Source organism: Marmota flaviventris, chromosome 5 (genome assembly GCF_047511675.1).
Source record: "Marmota flaviventris isolate mMarFla1 chromosome 5, mMarFla1.hap1, whole genome shotgun sequence".
In the NCBI taxonomy this organism is placed as follows: Eukaryota; Metazoa; Chordata; class Mammalia; order Rodentia; family Sciuridae; genus Marmota; species Marmota flaviventris.
This window is the reverse complement of record NC_092502.1, coordinates 104,654,263-104,677,034: the sequence shown is the minus strand read 5'-3', so window position 1 is coordinate 104,677,034 and position 22,772 is coordinate 104,654,263. Positions and strand designations below refer to the sequence as shown.

The window sequence follows — 22,772 nt, the reverse complement described above, 5'->3', positions numbered from 1 at the left end:
TTCCTGGCCAGGCTTACCTTACCAGCCAGATGGGAGTTGAGAGGGATCTAGAGCCACATAGGAAACCAAATCTCCTGAAACTATGCCCTTTCCAGTGTTGCTCATAGGCTTGTCCCTTACCATTTGCTCAGGAATCAAGCCAGCCCTAGAGGAATAACCCTAATCATGGAATCCAGGAGGTGATGGCATCATGGGGAGCATTGTCTACTTCCAGTAGAAGGGAGTCCATACTGCAAGGGATGTGCTATATCATTTAAATGTCCAGGGCCCTTCTTTAACATGCTTTTTCACAAGTCAGTCTGTGATGCGTCATCAGTATAAAAAGTAAAGGAAAATGGCGATTCATAAGACCATAGGGTTCCCCTATTCCAGGATCAATGATCAATGGTGGACTGTTGAGAATGTGGTTTCCATAGATTGGTGGGGGTAATGATAAAGATGATAAAGGCTTAAGGAGTTGTGGGGCAGTGAGCTTTGAGACAGCAGCCAAAATATGTATATTTCATATTTCAAGTTGAACTATTACTTATTTGTGTGAAATAAAGTAGTGACTGAAGATCACACAGTTTACTTCTTAGGATGTGAAAAGTAAACACATTTCTTCAGACGGGGTTATCTGGGGATAGAATTCAGGGGCACTTGGCCACTGAGCCATATCCCCAGCCCTATTTTGTATTTTTAGAGACAGGGTCTCACTGAGTTGCTTAGCGCCTTGCTTTTGTGAGGCTGGCTTTGAATTTGTGATCCTCCTTCCTCAGCCTCCTGAGCCACTGGGATTATAGGTATGGTAAACACTTTTGAAGGTAGAGAAGAGGCATATTGAAAATATTAATAAATGGGGTAATAATTAATAGGTCATAGTCTAGGAACAGGCCAGAAAGAGAAGAATCAAGAACAAGTTCGAGGAGGTGAGAGAGACCAAAGTGGCTCTGGATGATATCCATACAGGTTTTCACTATGACCAATACAAGTCACTACTTCCTCCTTGAAGCCTGACCAGGTGCTAGATGGTTCTTATACATTTTTAACCTGTTTTTTTTTTTTTTTTTTTTTTTACAGCATATTCTACAGGTGAGAAAACTGGGACTTAGGGCAAGTTATTCCAGGTAAAAAATGGGGAAGAGGGATGTGAGTCCAGCTGATGTGACTGGCAGAGTCTGCTGTGGCAAAGCTTTACAGGTCCAGGGTGGTTCTTGGAAACACAGCATGGGTACCACTTGGGAGCTATTAGAAATGGAGACGGCCAGCTCTGTTCTCAGACCAACTGAGTTAGACCTTCACTCTGACAAGACCTCCAGGTGATATCTGTACATGTTGAAGACTGAGTCCCCTGGTCTAAATCTCTGCCCCTCTAACCTTGGAGTTGAGGATGTTGGCCTGGTTCCCTGCTGAGTGTGAGGTCAGGGAGCAGGATGAGGGCAGAGACTGGAGGGGGAATTGGAACAACAGTCATAAGAACAGGATGGGTTGTATAAAGAGAAAGCTTCTAGAAGGTTACGATACCTGTTAATTCACTGGTTATGACTAAACTGGGTAATGACTTCAGATAAGTTGAGATAATTGTATTTTCAGAGTGAATGCTCATATATAACCTCAGTTTGTTCTAGATTTTCCTATTTTTCTCAGCTATTCATTCTTGTAGGAGTGTCAAACAACAACTGGTTGATATATTACCAAAGGATTTTCAGTGCCTTAAACGGGCCCTGCTATTTTACAGTCTGTCTGTGCTCTTTGTATACATAATTCCTTCTCTTTTTCTTTTGATTTGACATTTTTAAAATTATAATTTGTTGTTTTCAATATACATGACAGTAGGATGTATTTTGACATATTATACATACATGGGATGCAATCCATTACAATTTTGATCCCATTCTGTGGTTGAACATGATGTGGAGTTATACTGGTTGTGTATTCATATATGTGCATGGAAAAGATATACCTGATTCATTCTACTGTCTTTCCTAATCCCGTCCTCCTCCCTCCTTTTCATTCCCCTTTGTCTAATCCAATGAACTTGTATACTTTCCCTGCCTACCCTCCCTTGTTATGCGTTAGCATCCATATATCAGAGAGAACATTCAGTCTTTGGTTTGGAGCCTGGCTTATTTCACTTAGTATGATATTTCCATTTCTATACATTTACTAGCAAATGCCACAATTTCATTCTTCTTTTTGGTTGAGTAATATTCCATTGTGTGTGTGTGTGTGTGTGTGTGTATATATATACATACATACATACATACATACATATACATATACATACCACATTTTCTTTATCCATTCATCTGTTGAAGGATACCTAGCTTGGCTATTGTGAATTGAGCTGCTATACACATTGATGTGGCTGCATCATTGTAGTATGCTGATTTTAAGTCCTTTGGGTATAAGCTGAGGAATGGACTGTGTCAAATGGTGGTTCCATTCCAAGTTTTCTAAGGAATCTCCATACTGTTTTCTGTAGTGGTTGTACCAATTTGCATTCCCACCAGCAATGTATGAATGAGCGTTTCTCCCACATACTTGCCAAAATTTATTGTTACTTGAATTCTTGATAATTGCCATTCTGACTGGAGTGAGATGGAATCTTGGTGCCTGACCTTGACCTACCTTGCACAGACCAGCTCAGCCCCCAACTTTTTAAATCTCTATTTGAGAGTTACCTCTTCAGGAAAGCCATCCTTGGCCATCCATGGCCCTGGTCTGGTTTGGGCCCCCTTCTCCATGCTCCTACTTGCTACTCTGCAAGACTGTGGCTGGGAAATGATCGTTGCAGAACTTGGCATAGCGTCTGGCACATAATAAGCGCTCCATAAATACTAGCTTCTATTATTAGCCTAGGAGTAAAACCAAACAGAGTTGAGAGTTAGAAGAACACATGGTTAAGAGAGAGTGGCACGATATAAAAGGAGGAAAAAGAAAAACCAAAGGACCTAGCAAGAGCCATATTGAAAGAGTTGAGTAAGAGTTTTCTGTACTGGAACAAGAATGTGAGAAGACAAGAAGGAGTCAGTGGGGTGTTGGGTTTTTAAAATTCATTTTTTATTGTATATTTTTAAGTTGGGAGACATGATATTTTGATATACATATACATGGAATGGTTTTGAATGGCTGTGTTTGCTACAAGGTCAGTTGTAAATGGGTTAGAAGGAGGCACTGATCTAAAGAAACTAGGTCTTCTACTTTGAAGAAAGCTTTGACTTATTATACCTGATTATAAGAGTTAGGACAAATTTATGACGTGGCAGTTTTGTTTTTAATTTATAGGTATGTCTTTGTGCAGTGTTATAAAGCCTTGTGATCAATATGCTGTGTATATCTTCCATTTATGTGTGTTTTGTGGAATCTGAAGCCCTATTTTATCAGCTGCAAAGTTTTATAGTTTGATTCTTTGTGTCTTTCCTGTTAACTCCATCTGTAATTTAAATCATTTTCTTAAACAGGCATGTAATCACCTATTATGTTATTCTTCCTGGGGTAAAATATAATTACATTCAGTAATTTGATTTTTAAAAATTCACAAAGTATCTATTACCTGGAAAGCACTATGGAAAATGCTTTTGAGGGATGCAGTCATGAACCAGAAATTACCTTTGTCCTCCAGGAAGCCAACAACCTAGAAGGGGAGATATTGCAAGAAGAGATGCCAATAAACTTAACCATGTAAGACATGTCGAAAGACAGGCAGGGTAGTGTGTGCTTGCTGAGTGAAAATAACCCACTTTTGGCCAGGAATAGGGCTAGGGGATAATGCCTTGAGGCAAAGCTGATGGTTCATTTTGGCCTTGAGGTTGGGTCTAGGTTTGACAGGAAGAAATAGGACAAAATTAGGTGGACAAATAGTATATAAACTTTGATTTTCCTGAACACGTTGTGATAAAAAAGAGGGAACTGCCAGATGATTTCATTATTTAAAGTTTAAGTGGCCACAAGAAGGAAAATACCATTTAATGAATACTGATGTTTAAATATATATACATTTTCTCTCCCTGCTGTCCCTTGTTATGGGTTAGCAACCATATATCAGAGAGAACATTCGGCCTTTGATTTTTTGGGGACTGGCTTATTTCACTTAGCATGATATTTTCCATTTGTATCCATTTACCAGCAAATGCCATCACTTTGTTCTTTATATATGCATATATATATGCGATTAATCCTCACAAATCCCTTTTGAGGTAGAGAAGTGTTATTATACTCATTTTACAGGTAGAGGAACTGAGGTTCGAGGAGTTAGTCATTTCACTCAAGGTGTAGTACACAGCATGGTTGGGATCCAGACAGGTCTGTCTGATTCTAAAGCTCATGCTTTCCTCACCATTTCTGCTGCCTTCCTGTGACAATGACTGATACTTATTCATTCATTCTACAAATCTTTAATGAGTACTGGGGATGTGGCGATGAGCCATCTTGTCTCCCCAGTAACACGGCTCAGCTGTGCCATGTTCCCTGCTGAATGTGTGGCACACATGGAGGTGCCACAGTCAAAGTCAGTTCTTCTGGGACATAAAGGTTTCCAATTAAGTGTCAATTAGAGGATTAATGGGCCTTATTGATCTCATCAAATGACTTAATTGATTACCCCATCAATAATTAGAAAAGGCCCAGTGCTTCTTGAGAAATCATAGATGGAAAAGTAGAGCTTATATAGATGCCATAGTTGCAAAACCTACAGCTTAAATATTTTATTAAATGTTATTAGTTTACAATTTTAAAAGATGTAGACCTGAGTGCCCAACAGGGTACTGGTATGCACCATGCCAATTGTAATACAGATAAAAGTCCATGTGAATGTTTCAGAGCGGGAGAGGAAGAGGGAGAGATCGTGTTGACAACTAGATAAAATTTTATGGTCAGAAATTTTATCTACTGGTGTATTTTTTAAAATATTTTGTGTGAAAATGCTGAGAAACAAAAAATAATGTAAAAATCAATCATAATATCACTTAAAAAATATATGTGTGAAAGTACCCTCTCTCATTATCTACTCCTCCAGCCCCACTCTGGAGGCAACCACTATCAATAATGTGGTGTTTATCTTTTTTGAATTTGTTACTTATATTGACAAATCCTATTACTTAAGTTTGCACACACAGTCTTTATTTTCTTTTTTATAAGAAGAGGATATTTTCTGCCATTTGCCTTTTCTAAATGTAATATGTCTTTGGTTACCTTAATCAATTTATCTTAGGTTTTTAAGGTGCTCTCGTGAGGGTGCAAACACCAATAGGGTTATCAGCCACTGTAGGTGAAGCTGTGAAATTGGATCTTACACTAAGCTGGGGACAGCCTTCTATAGTATGTGAAACCTGGGTGAAGAATAGAAATATCTGTGAGTCAACTAAAATACTACCAATGACTCCAAAGAAGAAGTTATAGATTAGCTCTTAATTGCTTTAATTGCTGCACATTTCTCCCTAGTCACTCAGTGAACTTGTAAGAATCCACCCACAGTTAAAGTCAGACTTGACAAGTTGTGAGAAATTGTTATGAGGACTACAATTCTTTGTATCCCAAGTGAAAAGTGCTTCTAAGATGTTTCTTAAAATGTTGAATTTCATTTAAATATCTCAACAAGGAAAAAAAATTAACCATATGAGACTGAAAAGCTTAAAAGTAACTATTATCCCATCCTGTGAAAACACCAAAGGGTACTTAAAAAGGATAGAACATGGGTTATGATTTCTATACTATTATCCTCTGAATGGAAGCAAGTAGCATGCATTATCCTTTATGCTGAATTAGTTACATAAAAAATAAAGTTCAGAATATGAGTGGAGTTCCTGTGTGGTGAATTGCCCAAATTACTCTAGTGATTGTCATTTGTCATGTACATCATTTATTTGTAGAGTTCTGTCGATTTTAGTAAAATTATCTGAAAGTTGTCTCTAGGGTATGACATTTCTGTGTGCTTTACTTAGCGTGGAAAATGTGACCAGTCTCCTTTCTGTTCCTTAAAATAAGTCAAGTCTTTCCTGCCTTGGGACCTTTGCACCTATAACACCCTCACTTCCTCAGGCCAGACTAACTCCTCTTCGGACTTCAGGCCTCCATCTCAGAGAGCTTGCCAGGAACACTTTATCCAGAGTGTCTTCTCTCTCTAGTTACTGTCATTTAATCTGATTCCTGACACTTGCCATAGTTGACATTATCTTGTTTGTTTATTCCTCAAGGTAGGCTTCTGCCTGGACACACAGTGGACTGTGGACTCCTCAGTAAATATCTGCCAAGTGAATAAAGGGCTTCCCCAGTTGTTCTTTCCTCCTCCCTCATTTCTTCATTTATCTGCTCAGCATCAGCCATTTATTGAGTGTCTCCTGTGTGTAAGTCACTGTGCTGGGCTTTGCTCAACCGTAGTGGTCTCAGTGAGATTTTCAGTTAATTAATGCTGCATCCCTCAGATACTCAGATTTACTTAAAAGAAAATATTGGATATAAATACATAAATAAAGGGTATTTGCTAAAATCTGGATACAAATCTCCCTTGATACATATGAACCTCTCTCTTAAATAGAACTACCCTGCCGTAAGGTGGCATGGCCCTCATTGTGAAGTGACCTTATGGAATGGTTTTCCATCCACATTTTGGTTTCTCTCTGTGCTCATAAAGATGCCACTTCTCCTGTAACTCTGACCAGTTCCTCCAACAATGAATCCTTCTCTAGCTCTGAACACAGAAGTCCTAGTCACTGACCTCTCCCAGCTAATGCAAGGTACCAGGGTGGAGGTTCCCACCATGTCCTCTGTTGTCCTGGCTCCCTGTACTCTGTGAGAACCTGAAGTTATCCACATATATTCTTGATTCACTAAGGGGTGACCTAGTAGAAAATAGAAGGTGACTTTTTGAAAATTATACTTTCAGAGTTTAATATTATGAATATTTTTTATCTTGCCATGAAATCACCTGTGTATATTCCTTCCATGAAGTCACCTTTAAAGAAAACAGCTATTATCTATGATGAGTTGTCAGATGCAAAAAATTTAAACCATTTTCTTCATGGAAAATGGTTTAAAGGAGTCCTGAAGTCTGAAGAAGAGTTATTCTGGCCTGAAGGAGTGGGGGTGTCAGTAGGTACAAAGGTCCCAAGGCAGGAAAGACTTGACTTATTTTAAGGAACAGAAAGGAGACTGGTCACTCCTTCCTTGGGTCCATTGCTTATTATTTCTATGTTTCCATTCTATTCAAAGTTCTTCAGAAGGTGTATTAGTTTGTTTTCTGGTGCTAAAACAAAATACCTGACACTAGGTACTTTATAAAGAAATGTTTATTTAGCTTACAGTTTTAGAAACTGAAAGCCCAAGATTCAGTGTTCACATCTGTCTGACCTCAGATGAGGCTCCCCCTTGGCTGCATCACATCATGGTGGATAGCTTCATGGCAGGGTGGCATGTGAGAGGTAAAGTTCACATGGCGAGTAAGCTAGAGGCCAGGAAGGGGCCAGGTCTCCTACTTTTATAACAACCCACTCTCTCAACTACTGTCTCACTCCAGGAGACCAGCATTAATCCATTGCGAGACTTAATCATCTCCCATCAAACCCCACTTCTTAAAGGTTCCACCACCCAGCAACATTGCCACACTTAGGGACAAACTTCCAATATATGAATCTTTGAAAGACAAGCCACTACAACAGGAGTGGCAGGATCAAACTGAAAATTTTTATGTTTATTTGGTGGGGATTTCACATCTAGATTTATTCTTCTTGATGTGAAAAACAATATCCTCTGCTTCATATTTAAAATTCAGGCCTACCTTTTTTTAAAAAAATGTATACATTTTGGTTCTGGGGATCAAACCCAGGGGTGCTTTACCACTGAGCCACATCCCCAGCCCTTTTTATTTTTTATTTTAAGACTGGGTCATGCTGAGTCGCTTAGGGCCTTGCTAAGTTGCTGAGGTTAATCTCAAACTTGGGATCCTCCTGCCTCAGCCTCCTGAGTTTCTGGGATTACAGGTGTGTGCCACTGTGCCATCAAGTAGCTGTATTTTTGAAAACTAGGTCCTGTTATTATCTGTTTTTACTATCTTTTCTATTTTATGTGCTCTTTCTTCCATTTTTTGGGAAATGGAAGGGCAGAGATGCTGAGTCTTATCAGTGCATTACTTCCCCCATATTGCAGTGTGTCTTGATTAAGACTTCCCAGTGACCACGTTTTCCAGTTAGCGAGATTTATTTCATTAACTTCTACAACTTTAAAAGGTTTTTTTTTTTTTTTTAATCATGGCTGAAAGTACACTTCACAGTTCCCTATTTCTTAAATAGACTCTGTAGAACACACAACTTTCCTGATTGGGTGAAGGCCAGCCTCATGAGCCTCCTCTCTTGTTTGAGGCTGGAAAGGGATGGTTTGGAAGCTGCTGAGCTCATTAGAGTGGTTTTCCTAGGCACTAGAGGCTCTTCTGTTTCTCTCAGTTGCTGCTTACCTGTCTCAGCTGCTAGTTCCTGCAACCATCTGGGTCTTTGTAGTTTCTGAGTATTCCTCATTGTAAACACAGTCAGCTAAGTTAAGGCCCAAGTTTTCCTCTACTTCTTCTATATACATAAGTCCCACGGGTTCATTGTCTTACACTCCATGGTTAGGTTATGGTAGGTAGGAAGTGACCTCTGGCTAAAGGGAAAGGGGGATTTCTTCTTAAATTGTCATTGTAAGTCACTTAGCCTTTAATGATGGCTGAAGAATTCTACTTGAGATCATAGCAAGGTTCCATGTTAAATTTTTAAAGAGAGATTCGTTTTTCAAATTTTTGAGTAGATGTTTTTGCATACTAATGCCAAAACATGGTACAAAGTCAGTCTTCGTCATTTCCAAACTGAAAACATGGTACAAAATCAATCTTCATAATTTTCATTTCTTTTTTTGATAAATACTATTTTAATTTAAATTGGTATCTCAAAAAAATCCCCCAAGTTCTTTAGGGATATAAAATATACAGTGGGGAAGCTTTGTGGCTCATATGACTACTTATTATTACAATGCTTTGTTTAGTACTTTAATAACTATAAATTTCTGAAATAAAATGAATACATAACACCTTGTGAAATCATTTTAATCGCCATTTTAAACTCTTTGTTCTATCCAGAATCATATTTTTATGTCATATTTCACTAAGTACTGGTAATTATGTGAAGATATGATGAATGTGTATATAAGAAAAGGGAATTTAGATTCAGTGGGGACACCACCCAAAAAATAAACTTAATTCTGAATTTCCAATTCTTTAATGATTTGTATTATAAACAGGATAATGGTTATTGCATTACAAAATACAGTATGGGAATTGAGCAAGAGTTACTATTCTCAAGTCGGTTACTTTTATGTTGCTATATTGTGCCTTTATGATGTTCTAGATGTTATGTTTTTTTAATCCCACTAGGGTCTATAATGCTTCTCTAGTTCCCAGCTTCCCATCTCTCATATATGTTGGTGCCATAAGCATTGGAAAGAGCACAGCCGTTAGAGCCAGGAACACTGGTTCCTTTGCTCTTTAACTGTGCACTTTGATCCAGGAGCTGTCTCAAATGTTTTTTAGACATTGCTCCCCTTAGTGATCGCAGAGCACTCTGGTGCAGATATTAGTATTCACAATCGACGATTATGCAAACTCAGGCTCAGAGAGCTTAAATAACCCTCAGGGTTTCCAGCTGGTTAGGGATAAAAATTGGATTTGAATACAGGTCTTCCAAAGCCTGCCTTGACTCATTGCCCTGGACCACCTCCAATGCTGTCTGAGCCAACTTTGGGATTTCTGTGAAGTGAGAGTGACAATCTCTCCTGATGCTCCCCAGAGGCACAAGTGAGAAAAGCATAAAGAACTCGAGCAATATAGGTATTACAGCATGGATAGTCATTTTCTTCCCTCTGCACGGATTTTCCTTTTTCTGGATTATAGGTAATAGTGTCTCCCACCTGGGCAGGTTAATCTGCCACCCCAGCTCTGGGTGGGTATACACCAAGGAAGGGCAAGTAACTGCAATATGCCCAATTAAGCAGGAAAATCATCGTGAGGAAAGGGCATGCACTTGAGAGCTGCTCCTGTGTTCTTCATCATCTGATAGATGGGCTCATTCCCAAGGCTATACGAGGGCAGGGGACTGGGTATTAACCAGGATGCTGAAGAGCTCATAGAGTTGTGCCTTGTGTTGCCTTGAGTTTTAAATTATTAGTTCCTTTTGCCATATAAGGTAAAATTCACAGGTTCCAGGGATTAGGACTTAAATCTTTTCAGAGGACATTATTCAGCCTACCAATACCAGGTTTGGGAATTCATGTCATTGTCATTTGACCCACTGTAAATTTTGGTCCTGTTGTGCAACCCCCACTGCCCCAATTAGACCAGTTGGGAGGTGGAAATTTTTGTGAGGTTGATCTGACTTGTCAGAGTCTGGGTGTGACAGCTAATGGTAATTTGCATATCAGATGCTCTGCTAAGAACATTATAGATGACCCCTTTTCATTCAGCAGACAGTTCCTATGTGGTCTCAGGGCTACCTGCAGTGGGCCTGGATTTGCACTTGCTGCTGTAACTAGTGTGCAGATGTTTGGACAAGCCCCAGACACAGTGTCTGCTTTGTGCCAGTTCCCTGTTGGCCTCTATGATAGTTCTGTCCTTGGAACATGGCCTCCAACCCAGCTTCCAGTTTCAGTCTGGTTTCTCCTGGGTCTAGAACACAACCCTGACCCTAGCTTGTGTGGCTATAGTGCTAAGAAGTTCTTTTTAGCATCTTGCCTTAGATTCTGCTGTCTGGATGCCTGATTGTTAGCCAGGATTCAAATCCAGTGTATTAGTTGCTAATTGCTGCTGTACAAATTACCACATATTTAGTGGATTAAAACAACAGAACTTCATTTTCTTACGATTTTGGAGACCAAAATTTGAGGTGAGTCTTAAGGAGTAAAATTCAGATGTTGGCAGAGCTGGTCTTTCTGGAGGCTCTAGTGGGGAATTACTTCTTGCCTCTTGTATTTTCTAGTGGCTTCCAGCACTCTTCATCGCCTGGTCACTTTACTCCAACCTTGACTTCCATTGTTTGTCACCTTTTCCCTTTCTGTTGTTAAATCTCCCTCTATCCTTTTCTTTTTTTAAAAAAAAAAATTCTTTTTAATATTTATTATTGTAGGTGGACACACAATATCTTTATTTCATTTTTTTAATGTAGTGCTGAGGATCGAACCCAGTGCCTCACAAGTGCTAGGAAAGCATCCTACCACTGAGCCACAACCCCAGCCCTCTAGCCCTTTCTTATTTCAATACTTTTGATTACATGTAGGACTCTCCCTCCCTAATAATCTAAAATATATTTTTCATCTCAAGATCCTTAACTTAGTCACATCTGCAAAGTTTCTTTTGCCACATAAGGTAAAAGTCACAGGTTCCAGGGATTAGGAACCCCATCTTTTTGGAGGAGATTATTCAGCCTACCAATACCAGGTTTGGGAATTCATGTCATTATCATCTGACTCACTGTAAGTTTTCTTCTGTCCTCCCACCCCCACCTCACACACATATGCACACAGAACACTAGACTAGCTGGGAGATGGAGTCATTTGTGGGGTGGTCTGAGTTGTCAACAGTCTGGGAGCACTGGTGTGGCAGTTAATACTTTGTGAGTAATTTGTGTTTCAGACGCTCTGCTGAGGACTTTGTAGATTACCCCCATTTAATACTCAGAACAACCCAGGTCCTGTGGCTTCCAACAGTAGGTGCTGAAGCTGAACCTTAAGTAAATCAGATATTTAATAGCTTAAAGTCTCATGAAAAATTAATGGGGGAGCTGCAAGCAATCCTGGGCAGTCTGGCTCTAGAGCCAGAGTTCTTACCCTCTCTATGAGAGGTAGACCCTGAGATGAGAGCTACAACATGCCTTTCTCCCCAAGGACTGTCACATGGCAGGGCTCCTGCTACAGCTTGGCCCTGTGGTCCCAGCTTCTTTCCCTTCCCTGCCAGCTTGCAGAATGCACCTTCCCAAGATGGGACAGCCAGGAGGAGCTTTCTGGCTCTCTACCATCAGGATGCACAGAGTTGAGGAGCCTGAGCGTGGCATGTCATGAAACATTCCTGGCTGGAAGTCAGACATTAGAGCACACTGGAGGGCATTCACACCCTGTTCTGCAAGGAGACCGTTCCGTCTTTCTGACTGCTTTGATACTCTCTAGAGCTTTCTGTTTGCATTTAGAAGGCAATGTTGGCAACAGATGCAGGGTTACTGCTGGTACAGAAGCAGCTGGAGTTTTGGAAAAGGCTGTTAGACCATGAGTCATTCTTTTGACAGTGAATTCCAAGTCCTGGTGGATCAATGTCCAACAGACTCAGGGAAGTTGAAAATCTAGAACTCTCTGCCTGATAGCCCCATATGTGGCTGGTAGAGCTGAGCTTCCTTGAAAGGCTTCCTGTCCTGATTATTTATGGTGAAACCATAAGATGCCAAGCCAAAGGATGTGTAATGAGAACTAGCACTTAAATCCTACCTTGACTTTGGGGAGTGTTCCTGAGGCTTCCTGTGCCGGGAGGTTCCTGGCTCAGAGTCCTCCAGCCCAGGCCTGCGGCACCAGGAACATTCTCCCAGAGTAGGAGTCTTATTAAATTCCATGTAACTTAAATACATTTTAAATAACAAAAGTATGGATATATTATTGATGAGATTACACATTTTTGCACATTTTAAATTATGAAAGTAAGCACCAAAGTGGTCTTCTTTTAGCAGACTGTTTTTTAGAGTAGTTTTAAATTCCTAGCAAAACTACTGGAAGTACAGAGTTCCCATATACCCCCTGATTCCACAAGTAGGTTCACAGCTTCCTCTGTTATCAACGTCCCCACCAGAGTGGTACATTCGTTATAGCTGATGACCTGATGGTCACGTTACTCCAACCTTGAGCATGACCCATCATGCTCACCCCAAATTCACAATCTACATTAAGGTTTGCTCCTACTGTAAAAGAATATACATTCTGTGAGTTTTGACAAATGTGTGATGGCATAAACCCACCATTAACAATACCACACAGAGTAATTTTACTGTCCTAAAAATCATCTGTGCTCCACCTATTCATCCCTCCTTTCCCACTAATCCCAGGAACGACTGATCCATTTAATATCTCCATCATTTTGCCTTTTCCAGAATGTTAGACAATTGGAATCTATATACAAAGCTTTTCCCCAAGGGCTTCTCTCACTTAGTTGTATGCACTTAAGGTTCCTCTGTGTCTTTTCATGGCTTGATTACTCATTTTGTCTTAACTCTGAATCATATTCTATTGTCTGGACATACCACAGCTTATCCATTTGCCTGCTGAAGGACTTCTTAGTTGTTTCCAAGTTTTGGCAGTTGTGAATAAAGCTATCATATGCATCTGTGTGCAGTTTTTTATGTGGATATCAGTTTTCAGGTCATTTGGGTAAATGTCAAGGAATGCAATCAGTGGATCATGTGCTAAGAGTATGTATAGTTTGGTAAAATAACTGACAAACTGTCTTCCAAAGTAGCTGTACCATTTTGCATTTTCATGAGCAATATATGAGAGTTCCTGTTGCTCTACATCCTTGTCTGTATTTGATTTTGTCAGCGTTTGAAACTTTTGCCTTTCTGATAGATATGTTGTGGTATCTCATTGTTGTTTAAATTTGCATTTTCATGATAACACGATTCTGAGCATATTTTCCTACACTTCTTTGCCATCTGTATATCTTCTTTGGTGAGGTATCTGTTCAGATCTTTTGCCCATTTTAAAATCGGTTGTCAATTTTCTGACTTAACAATATTAAGTTTAATTTTTCTGACTTAACAATGTTAAATTAAATGTTAATTTAAGAGTTTAAAAATGTTTTTAGGGTAATAATCCTTTGTCAACATATATTTTGAAAATATTTTCTCCTAATTTGTAGCATGTCTTCTTATTCCCTTGACAATATCTTTTGCAGAGCAGACATTTTAAATTTTAAGTCAGCTGATCAATTTTTTTTCTCTTGTAGGCTGGACTTTTTGTGTCATATCTAGACTGTCATCTCCAAACCCAAAGTCACCTAGATTTCCCCTCTGTTATCTTTTAGGAGTTTTATAGCTTGGGGCATTATATTTAGGTCTAGGTTTCCTTTATATTAATTTTTAATTGAAGAACAATATTCTCACAGAAAAAAATAGAAAATCATAAGTATATAATCTGAGGAGTAACACACACACACACACACACACACACATCACATTCATAGCTGTCACTCACGTAAGTTAAGAAATAGATCCACCACTGCAGAAGCCTCTTGTGCTCCTTCTGATCATTATACTTTCCCTTTTTATTCTGACTTGTAAAACTGTAGCACTGCCTGTTTTTTTTACCATTCAGTAAATAAATTCACTCAACATGTATTATTTTATGTCTGACTTCTTTTGATTAATGTTACACTTCAGAGCTGAATCCATATTGTTATGTGTTGCAGTATTGAATATGTTCATTGCCATATAATATTCTGTTACATTATACCACAATTTATTTACTTATTCTCATATTAATGGATATTTGAAATGTCCATTTGGGACTATTTTGAATAATGCAGCTTGAACATTCTTGTATACATCCTTTGATGCACATAGAGGCATATTCCTGTTGAGTACTCACCTTGGAGTACATAGGTAGCATCATATATTTCTAGTTTGTGCCTAACTGTCCCAGTTTATACTTTGTTTTCCAGAGAAATAATGAATTGTGCTCCCTTTCATTCTCAGGAGTGTCCTTCTGAGCCATTAAAAAAGTCTCAGAAAAAATGACATTCAGACATTAAAAAAACAAACAAACATATCTCTTGATAAGTAGACATTTACTGTAGTCCCAAGAAATCTTTTCCTACCCCATGGTCATGAAGACAGTATCCTATGTTATCTTTTAGAAGTAGTATTATTTTACCTTATTCATTTTTTTCATGGTAACTCAGATAAAGTAAACTTTTATATTTACCATATCTGATGTTTTTTATTCTCTCCTAGCAGTCAAGTTTCCTTCTGATATCGTTTCCTTAAACCTGAAATAATTATTTTAGTATTTCTTGCACTGCAGTTCTGTGGGCAATGAATTGTCTTAGCTTTACTTTGTTCAGAAATGTCTTTCTTTAACATTGTTGTCTTCTGGCTCCATAGTTCCTCATAAAAATTCACTGTTTTGAATTGTTGTTCTACCATGTATAATGTGTAGTTTTTCTCTGGCTGCTCTTTATTATTGATTTTTAGCAGGTTAATTATAATGTACCTAGATATGGTTTTCTTCAAACCTATTTTTTTTTTTGTAGTTTGTTGACTTCTTAAATATGTAAACATATACATTTCAGCAAGTTTAGATATTTTTCAGTCTGTGTCTTCCCAAATACTTTTCCCTCCCATTCTTTTTCTTCTTTTTGGCTGGGACTTCAGTAACCAATGTGGTTGACCCCCGTGCAATTGTGATTCTGGGGCCAGCCAGGGACTCGGGCAGAGCCTCTGCACACAATTTAGATTTCTCCTTCTCTTGTTACCTTCTTGCTGGAATTCTTTCCTGGGTCTTGGGAACCGTGGGGCAGCCAGGGCTCTGTCCTCTGTTTCCTGAGGCAATATTAATGTTGAATATTGAGTTTGATCATCCCACACTGTGACTATGTTCTCGCCTCAAGGCAAAAGTGAAAAGCTGGGAAACTCTAAGGGTCCAGGAATTAGTACAGACAGATCGTGTGCACAGGAAGATAGTGTACATACTTGTCTAGCAAACACCTGGCGCGGGTTTAATTCCCAGCACTGGGAAAAAACACACACACACACACACAGAAAAACCTGAGGAACTATTTTAGTCAGCTTTTTGACTGATGTGACCCAAAGACCTGACAAAAAACAATTTGAGGGCTTACGGTTTCAGAGGTCTCATTCCATAGATATACAACTCCATTGCTCTGGGTCTAAAGTGAGGCACACCATTATGGTAATGTGGTGGAGGACAGTGGCTCAGGACACGGCACCAGGAAGCAGAAAGAGAGACTCCATTCACCATGGACAAAATATAAATCCCAAAGGCATGCCCCCACAACCCACCTCCTCCAGCCACACCCTACCAGCCTACAGTTACCACCAAGTTAATCCCTATCAGAGGATTAACTCACTGATTAGGTTAAGGCGGTCATACCCAATCATGTCACCTCTAAACTTTTGTGCCTTGTCTCACACATGGGCTTTTGGAGGACACCTCATATCTAAAACATAACAGGGACTCAACAGATACTGGATTCTTTCTCCAAGCTCACTTCCAAAATCTGCTTGCTTTTGTTCACTCTCCAGATCCCATAGGTTGTTGTTCTATATATTTTTCTAGAATTTGTCATTGTTATTGGAGACGGGGTTGGTGGTTTTGGAATTTACTATTTCTTACTGGAAGAGGAACCTAGTTCATTTATTGTAAATATAATTAGCAATATATTTGCATTTAATACTTTTTTCCAACTGTTTGCTTTCTATTTTCCCTACCTATTCTAGGTTTAGTGTTTCTTTTCTTATCTTGGTTTCTATCAGTTTAAATTTTTAACTTCATTTCCCTCTCTATTAACTTGCTAGTTTTACTGTTTTATTCTTTTTGTAATCAGTAAAAATTACAACATTACTATTAATCTATTAGCCGAATGATTTTTTAAAATTTATTTGTTCTAATCAGTTATATATGACAGCAGAATGTTCTTCTATTCATTGTACACAAATGGAGCACAATTTTTTACTTTTTTGGCTGTACCCAAAGTAGGGTCACACCATTTGTGCAATCATACACGTACCTCGGGTAATGATGTCCATCTCATTCCACCATCTTTCCTACCCCCAGGCCCCTTCGCCTCTCCCCTTTGCCCTATCCTAATTTCCTCCACTCATCCCATGGCCCATGGCCCCTGCCCTCCACCTTACGGATTAGCATCCACTTCTCAGATAAAACATTTGGCCTTTGGTTTTTTGGGATTGGCTTATTTGCTTGGCATGATATTCTCTAACTCCATTAATTTATCTGCAAATGCCATAATTTTATTCTCTTTTATTGCTGAGTAATATTCTATTGTGTATATATACCACATTTTCTTTATCCATTCATCTACTGACGGGCATCTAGGTTGGTTCCACAGTTTGGCTATTGTGAATTATGCTGCTATAATAATTATTTTAGTATTTCTTGCACTGCAGGTCAAGTGTGCCTGTGTCACTATAGTATGCTGTTTTTAAGTCCTTTGGATATAAATCGAGGAGAGGGATTTCTGGGTCAAAAGGTGGTTACATTCTAGGTTTTCTAAGGAATCTCAATACTGCTTTCCATATTGGCTGCACCAGATTGTAGTGCTACCAGCAGTTTATGAGTGTGCCTTTTCCCCCACATCCTCTCCAACACTGATTGTTTTTTGTATTCTTCATAAACTACCATTCTGACTAGAGTGAGATGAAATCTTAGTTTTGATTGGCATTTCTCTATTCACTAGAGATGTTGAAAATTTTTGCATATGTTTGTTGATTGATTGTTTATCATCCTTGAGAAGTGTTTGTTCAGCTCCTTAGCCCATTTATTGATCTTTAGTCCACTCTTCTTGCTAAGGATTGCTTTGGCTATTCTGGGTCTCTATGCATTTGGAAAAATAAGAGACCCAGAATAGCCAAAGCAATCCTTAGCAAGAAGAGTGGATTAAGGATCAATAAATGGGCTATTTCTATTTCTATAAAGGAATGACATTCAGCTTTTAATTGAATCTGTAAAATGCTTTCGGTAGTGTGGCCATTTTGACAATATTAACCCTATCTATCCAGGAGCATGGGAGATCTTTCCATCTTCTAAGGTCTTCTTCAGTTTCTTTTTTTAGTGTTGTGTAGTTTTCACTGTAGAGGTCTTTCATCTTTTTTGTTACAATGATTCCCATGTATTTTATTGTCTTCTTCCAGACAATAGAGGGGCTTTTGGACACTTAAATTTCAGTTATTTTCCTCTTGATTTTATGTTCTTATTTCATGCATTTTAATTCTATGTATTTTCAGATTTCAGAAGATATTATTATTGTTTCCTAGACTCAATGTTTATTTGGATTTACTCAAAAATTGCCTTTTTATAGGAACATTCATGATATTTTTCACTTCTGAGCCTCCAGATGAGATCATTTGCCTTCTGACTAAAGATCTCCCTTTAGTATTTTCTTTAGTGCCAGTCTCCTAGTGATAATTCTCAGTTTTTGTTTGGAAATTTTATCCTACTATTAGTTTTGAAGTATATTTTTATTAAGTGTAGAATTCCAGGTTGGCATGTTATTTTATTTCCATATTTCAGTGTTCTCATTGTGGTTTTCCTCCCATTATTTCTGTTAAGAAATTAGCTATTAGTCTTATTATTATTGCTCCATTAAGCTAATTTTGTTATCGTCCTTGACCATTTTAAAATATTTTTTACTTTGTATTTTGCTTTCAGTGGTTTGTCTATCATTCACTTAGGTATTATTTTCTTTTTATTCCTTCTTAGGGTTAATTGTGCTTCCTGGCTTTGTGACTTGATTTATTTCTTTAGCTTTGGAATATTCTTAGTCATTTTCTCTTCAAATGTTGTTTTTGGTCTCATATTCTCCTTGTGATCCTCCTGGGACTGCATTTACATGTATATGACATCTTTTCTGTCCCAGATGTTTCTGACACTCTTTATATTTGCCATCCTTTTGTTTCTCCATATCTTTTTCTGTCATATATTCTAGTTCCCAAGTTCTCTGTTCACTATGCTGAATATCCTTATAAACCCAACTATTTAGTGACAAACTTTATTGTGTTTTTAAGTACTAAAATTTCCACTTAATTTTTAATAGTAGCCTTAGTTTTTCCAAACATTTTATATTGTCTCTTTTAACTATTTGGACATGTTAACAAACCGTTTTTTTTTTTTTTTAAGTCTGCCTATGATAACTCAAGTATCTAAATCTTCTATGTGTCTATTTTATTTTTTTCTTTTGGCTCTTGATCAATTTTTTCCTCTTGTGATCCTAGATGTTTTTTGCTGAGTGTTGAACATTAAATTATAGCAATTTTAGAAAAAAAATTGATGTTCAAGATGACATATTTCTCCAGACAGATTTTACTTTTGCTTCTAGTTGGCTGGCAAGGAGCAGGTGATGATAATTCAACAAGTAAGATGACTTGAAGAAGGGTTTCATCCATATGAAGGATGGTCAATTTCCAGGTCAATCCTGTACCTAGGTTATAGCCCTTTGGAGTCCCATTGAAAAATCTTTCATGTTTCCAAGAGCCCTCTTTCCTGATGAGCCCCAAACACCAGTTTTGTCCTTCCATATCTGTGAAGTGGATGAAAGCTCCGTTCAACTTCTCAACTGCTGCTTTCAGAATTGTCAATGGCCTTGAAGAGCATGGGCACCCAAAGTCACATTTTTTTCCCAATGCCTAAAAATGTGCTATTTCATGCTTCTCTTTTTGGAAGGAAGGCATTTTGGTGGTTACCAGGAATAAAGTGTGGAACAGGTGGAAGAATCACTGGGTCAGCAGCCCGAAGACCTCAGTGTTGTCCCAGTATGATGTCCCATTTGTGTGTTGCCTTGGGCATGCCATCTACCCTTGTAGGCATTATTGGACAACCTACAAAACAAAAGGTTGGACAAGATGACCCCTTGGAAGCCTTACCGTTCCCAGATCCTTGGAAGCCATCTTTCACCATGAGGACAGCATCTAAAGGACATTTTGTAATAATAAAAGTGAGGGCATAAAGCAACTCTTCTCTGTGATATTGGGATGTGAGTGGCTAAAGTTAGCTAATTTAGAAGCTGACATCTGCTTTTTTTTAAAATCAGCAGGTCAAATGTTCTAGGGTTTTATTTTGCTGTGTACTAAAGAAAGAGCTTATGCTATGATAACCTAGCTTATTAAGTGAGATAACAAATGTAAGGCACCTATTTCATTTCTGGCTCACACTGGAGATCAGTAAGAATTTTCCAAAAGAATGAATGAGAAATCATCATCATAATATCATTTATCACCTGCCTGCTGTGCCAAGATACATCCATGAGTAATACAGATTCAACATCTGTCCTCTCCAAGGGGCAAGTATTATTATCCCTTAGCAAAACACGGGAGAAAGGAATTCCAGTCTGGTTTTATATTAAAAACCTTTCACCAAGTAGCAACATTGGCAGCTTTAGTTCTCCAGCAGCCCGCATTTTATGCCAAGGAGCAAAGTAATCTTCCATTTACCAAGGGCTTTTTCAGCTTTTTAATGATGTATTAAATTAAACACCCACTCACCAAATATCTGTGAGCGTTGGTTGTAGCAGATGGATCTGGGCGTTGGGTGCTGATATGCATCCTGTCACAGCTGATCATTTATTGGTTCCCTGACTGTGGTTGGATAGAACTGGCATCTTTCTCCTAGGGTCCTCCTGCGCCCAACAGTTTGTGGTTATGGTGACCAAATTATTGCGTGATAAATATGACGGCAGATGTATAAACAGAGGAAAGGAGACAAAGATTGAAAGAGTCTCAGACATAGTTTAGGATTCTAGCTGTTTATTACCAAGGCCCAGAGGCCCAGAAAGGCATGTGGGCTGTGTGTGTGTGTGTGTGTGTGTGTGTGTGTATGTGTGTGGAGTGAAGGTATCCAGAATCTCTGGGAAAGTTTTCTTCTCCCTCAGGCAAGGTGTGAAAACACTGGTCACCTCAGACCCTCATCAGCACCAACAATCATCATTGTATAATCTTTAGAATTTGATGAGCAAAAAGTGGAATTTAGTTGTTTTAATTTGCATTTTTGGATTTCCAGAGAGGCTGAGCGTTGTTGCATAATTTTCACAGCCTGTTTGTATGTTTGTTTTGTGAATTGCTTGTTCTTTTCTTGACCTATTTTTAATTGGGGTGCTTGCCTTTTTTTAATTAAAATCTTATTAGAGCCTGAAAAAATTCTAATAAGGATGTCAAGGCCTTTATACTTACATTACTAATATTTTTCTTGGTTTGTTTTGTATTTTAATATTTATTATGCTTTTAAATGTTTTCATTAGTAAAAAATCTAATAATATCTTCTTGCATGGTTTATGTCTTTGATGTTATTTTTAGCAAAAGTATGTCTTTAATTATTTTTAAATATATGTTTTTCATCTCTCCAAAGATAATGCATATAAATTTACTTTTTTAAAAAAATTATTTGTTCTAATCAGTTAAACATGACAACAGAATTGTTTTTTCAATTTTTTTGATTTTTTTTCCATCTGAAATTTTACACCTATCTGGAAGTAATTGGGTATATTCCTGACACGTGGAATTGACTTCATTTTTTAAAACATAGTTAACTAGTTATCCCAATATTATTATTGAATTGTCTACTTCTTCCTCACTGATAGGAAATGACACTTTTATAGTATACTAAAATCTTATTTGTCAATATATAGAGAGGTTATATATACATACATATATTGGGTCAGTTATAGGTTCTGTTATCTTTCATTGATATCTCTGCCAGAATCACATCGTTTTGATCATTATATCTTTGCAGTATATTTTTACATCTGGCAGAGCAAAAGAATCATAATTCTTTTTTGCAGTTGCTAGCATTTATTCTTCTACAAGCATTTCAGAATCATTTCAGAAGTTGAAAATGTTGTGCTGGAATATGGATGGAACTAGAGGACATTATGTTAAGTGAAGCAAGTCAGGCACAGAAAGACAAATACTACATGTTCTCCTAGACGAATGATAAAAAGAAGTTGATCTTACAGAAGTAGAGAATAGAATGGTGGTGACCAGAGACAAGGAAGGGTGTGAGGGAAAATGGGATGGTGATAAGATGGTTAATGGGCACAGCAGTGCAGTTGGAGAGGAGGAGTATCTTCCAGTGTTCTATAGCACAGTAGGTTACTAAGGTTGACAACAATTGAATATGTTCAAAATAGCTAACAGAGAGGCTTTTGAGTGTTCCTAGGACAAAAAAGGATAAATGTTCAAGGTTATGGATATGACAGTTACCCTAATTTGATGGATCATTATGCACTGTACCCTATAAATATGTACAATTATGTGTCGTTAAAATTTTTTAAATAGAAAAATAATTGTTCCGGGATACTTATAGTAATTACTATGTGGATTAATTTAGGAGAGACTTGACATCTTTTCAGTACTGATTCCCCCTTCCCCCCAGAAAGACAATGGATCATTTCATTTACTTCCCTAGTAATATGCAGCTTACCTGGGGGCTAATGTAGCAGGTACAAGCTCAGGGATTGGAGGCAGAGACTCCGAGTTCAAGTTCAAATCAATTCATTAATTAGCTTGTGCAGCAGGGAGCAAATGTTAATTTCCTCAGTGACTGCAATCTAGTGGATGCTCAGTAAACATCTGTTAAAGAAATGTTTGGATGAAACAATTGTTTCTTAAGGTTTTTGTTTTTGCAGTTGAGAATGAGTGCAGTCCACATCCTCAATTAACTTATCTAAAAAGTGGGCATTGCCATAAGCTTTCTTCATATCTACTTTGGTGAGTTGTCTCTTCAGATCTTTTGCCTATTTTTAAATTCTGGTTGTTTGTTTTCTTCATGTTGAGTTTCAAGGGTTCTTTGTGTCTTTTGTGTGTAAGATGTCCTTTATCAAATATGTTTTGAAAACATTCCCCACCCCATCAGTGGTTTGTTTTTTCATTCTATTCATAGTGTCTTTTGAAAGCAGTTTTTAATTTTAATAAAATCTAACTAGCCATTTTTTATGACATGGATACTACTTTTATGGTCTAATTAAAAAATCTTCTTATATCTCCTCATAAAAACAGAAA

At 38.0% G+C, this 22,772-nt stretch overlaps 1 protein-coding gene across 10 annotated transcripts in view; it reads left to right on the top strand.

The window, feature by feature from the left end:
* The window catches only part of Pde8b (phosphodiesterase 8B), a 232,668-nt gene that overhangs the window by 96,394 nt on the left and 113,502 nt on the right, over nt 1–22,772 (top strand). The window contains exon 2 of one of the 10 annotated variants that reach the window (XM_071612479.1): nt 1,060–1,071. The exons of the other annotated variants lie outside the window; for them this stretch is intronic. Coding sequence (XP_071468580.1) covers nt 1,060–1,071 — 12 coding nt within the window. The remainder of the gene's footprint in view (nt 1–1,059; nt 1,072–22,772) is intronic. 10 annotated transcript variants of the gene reach the window in all.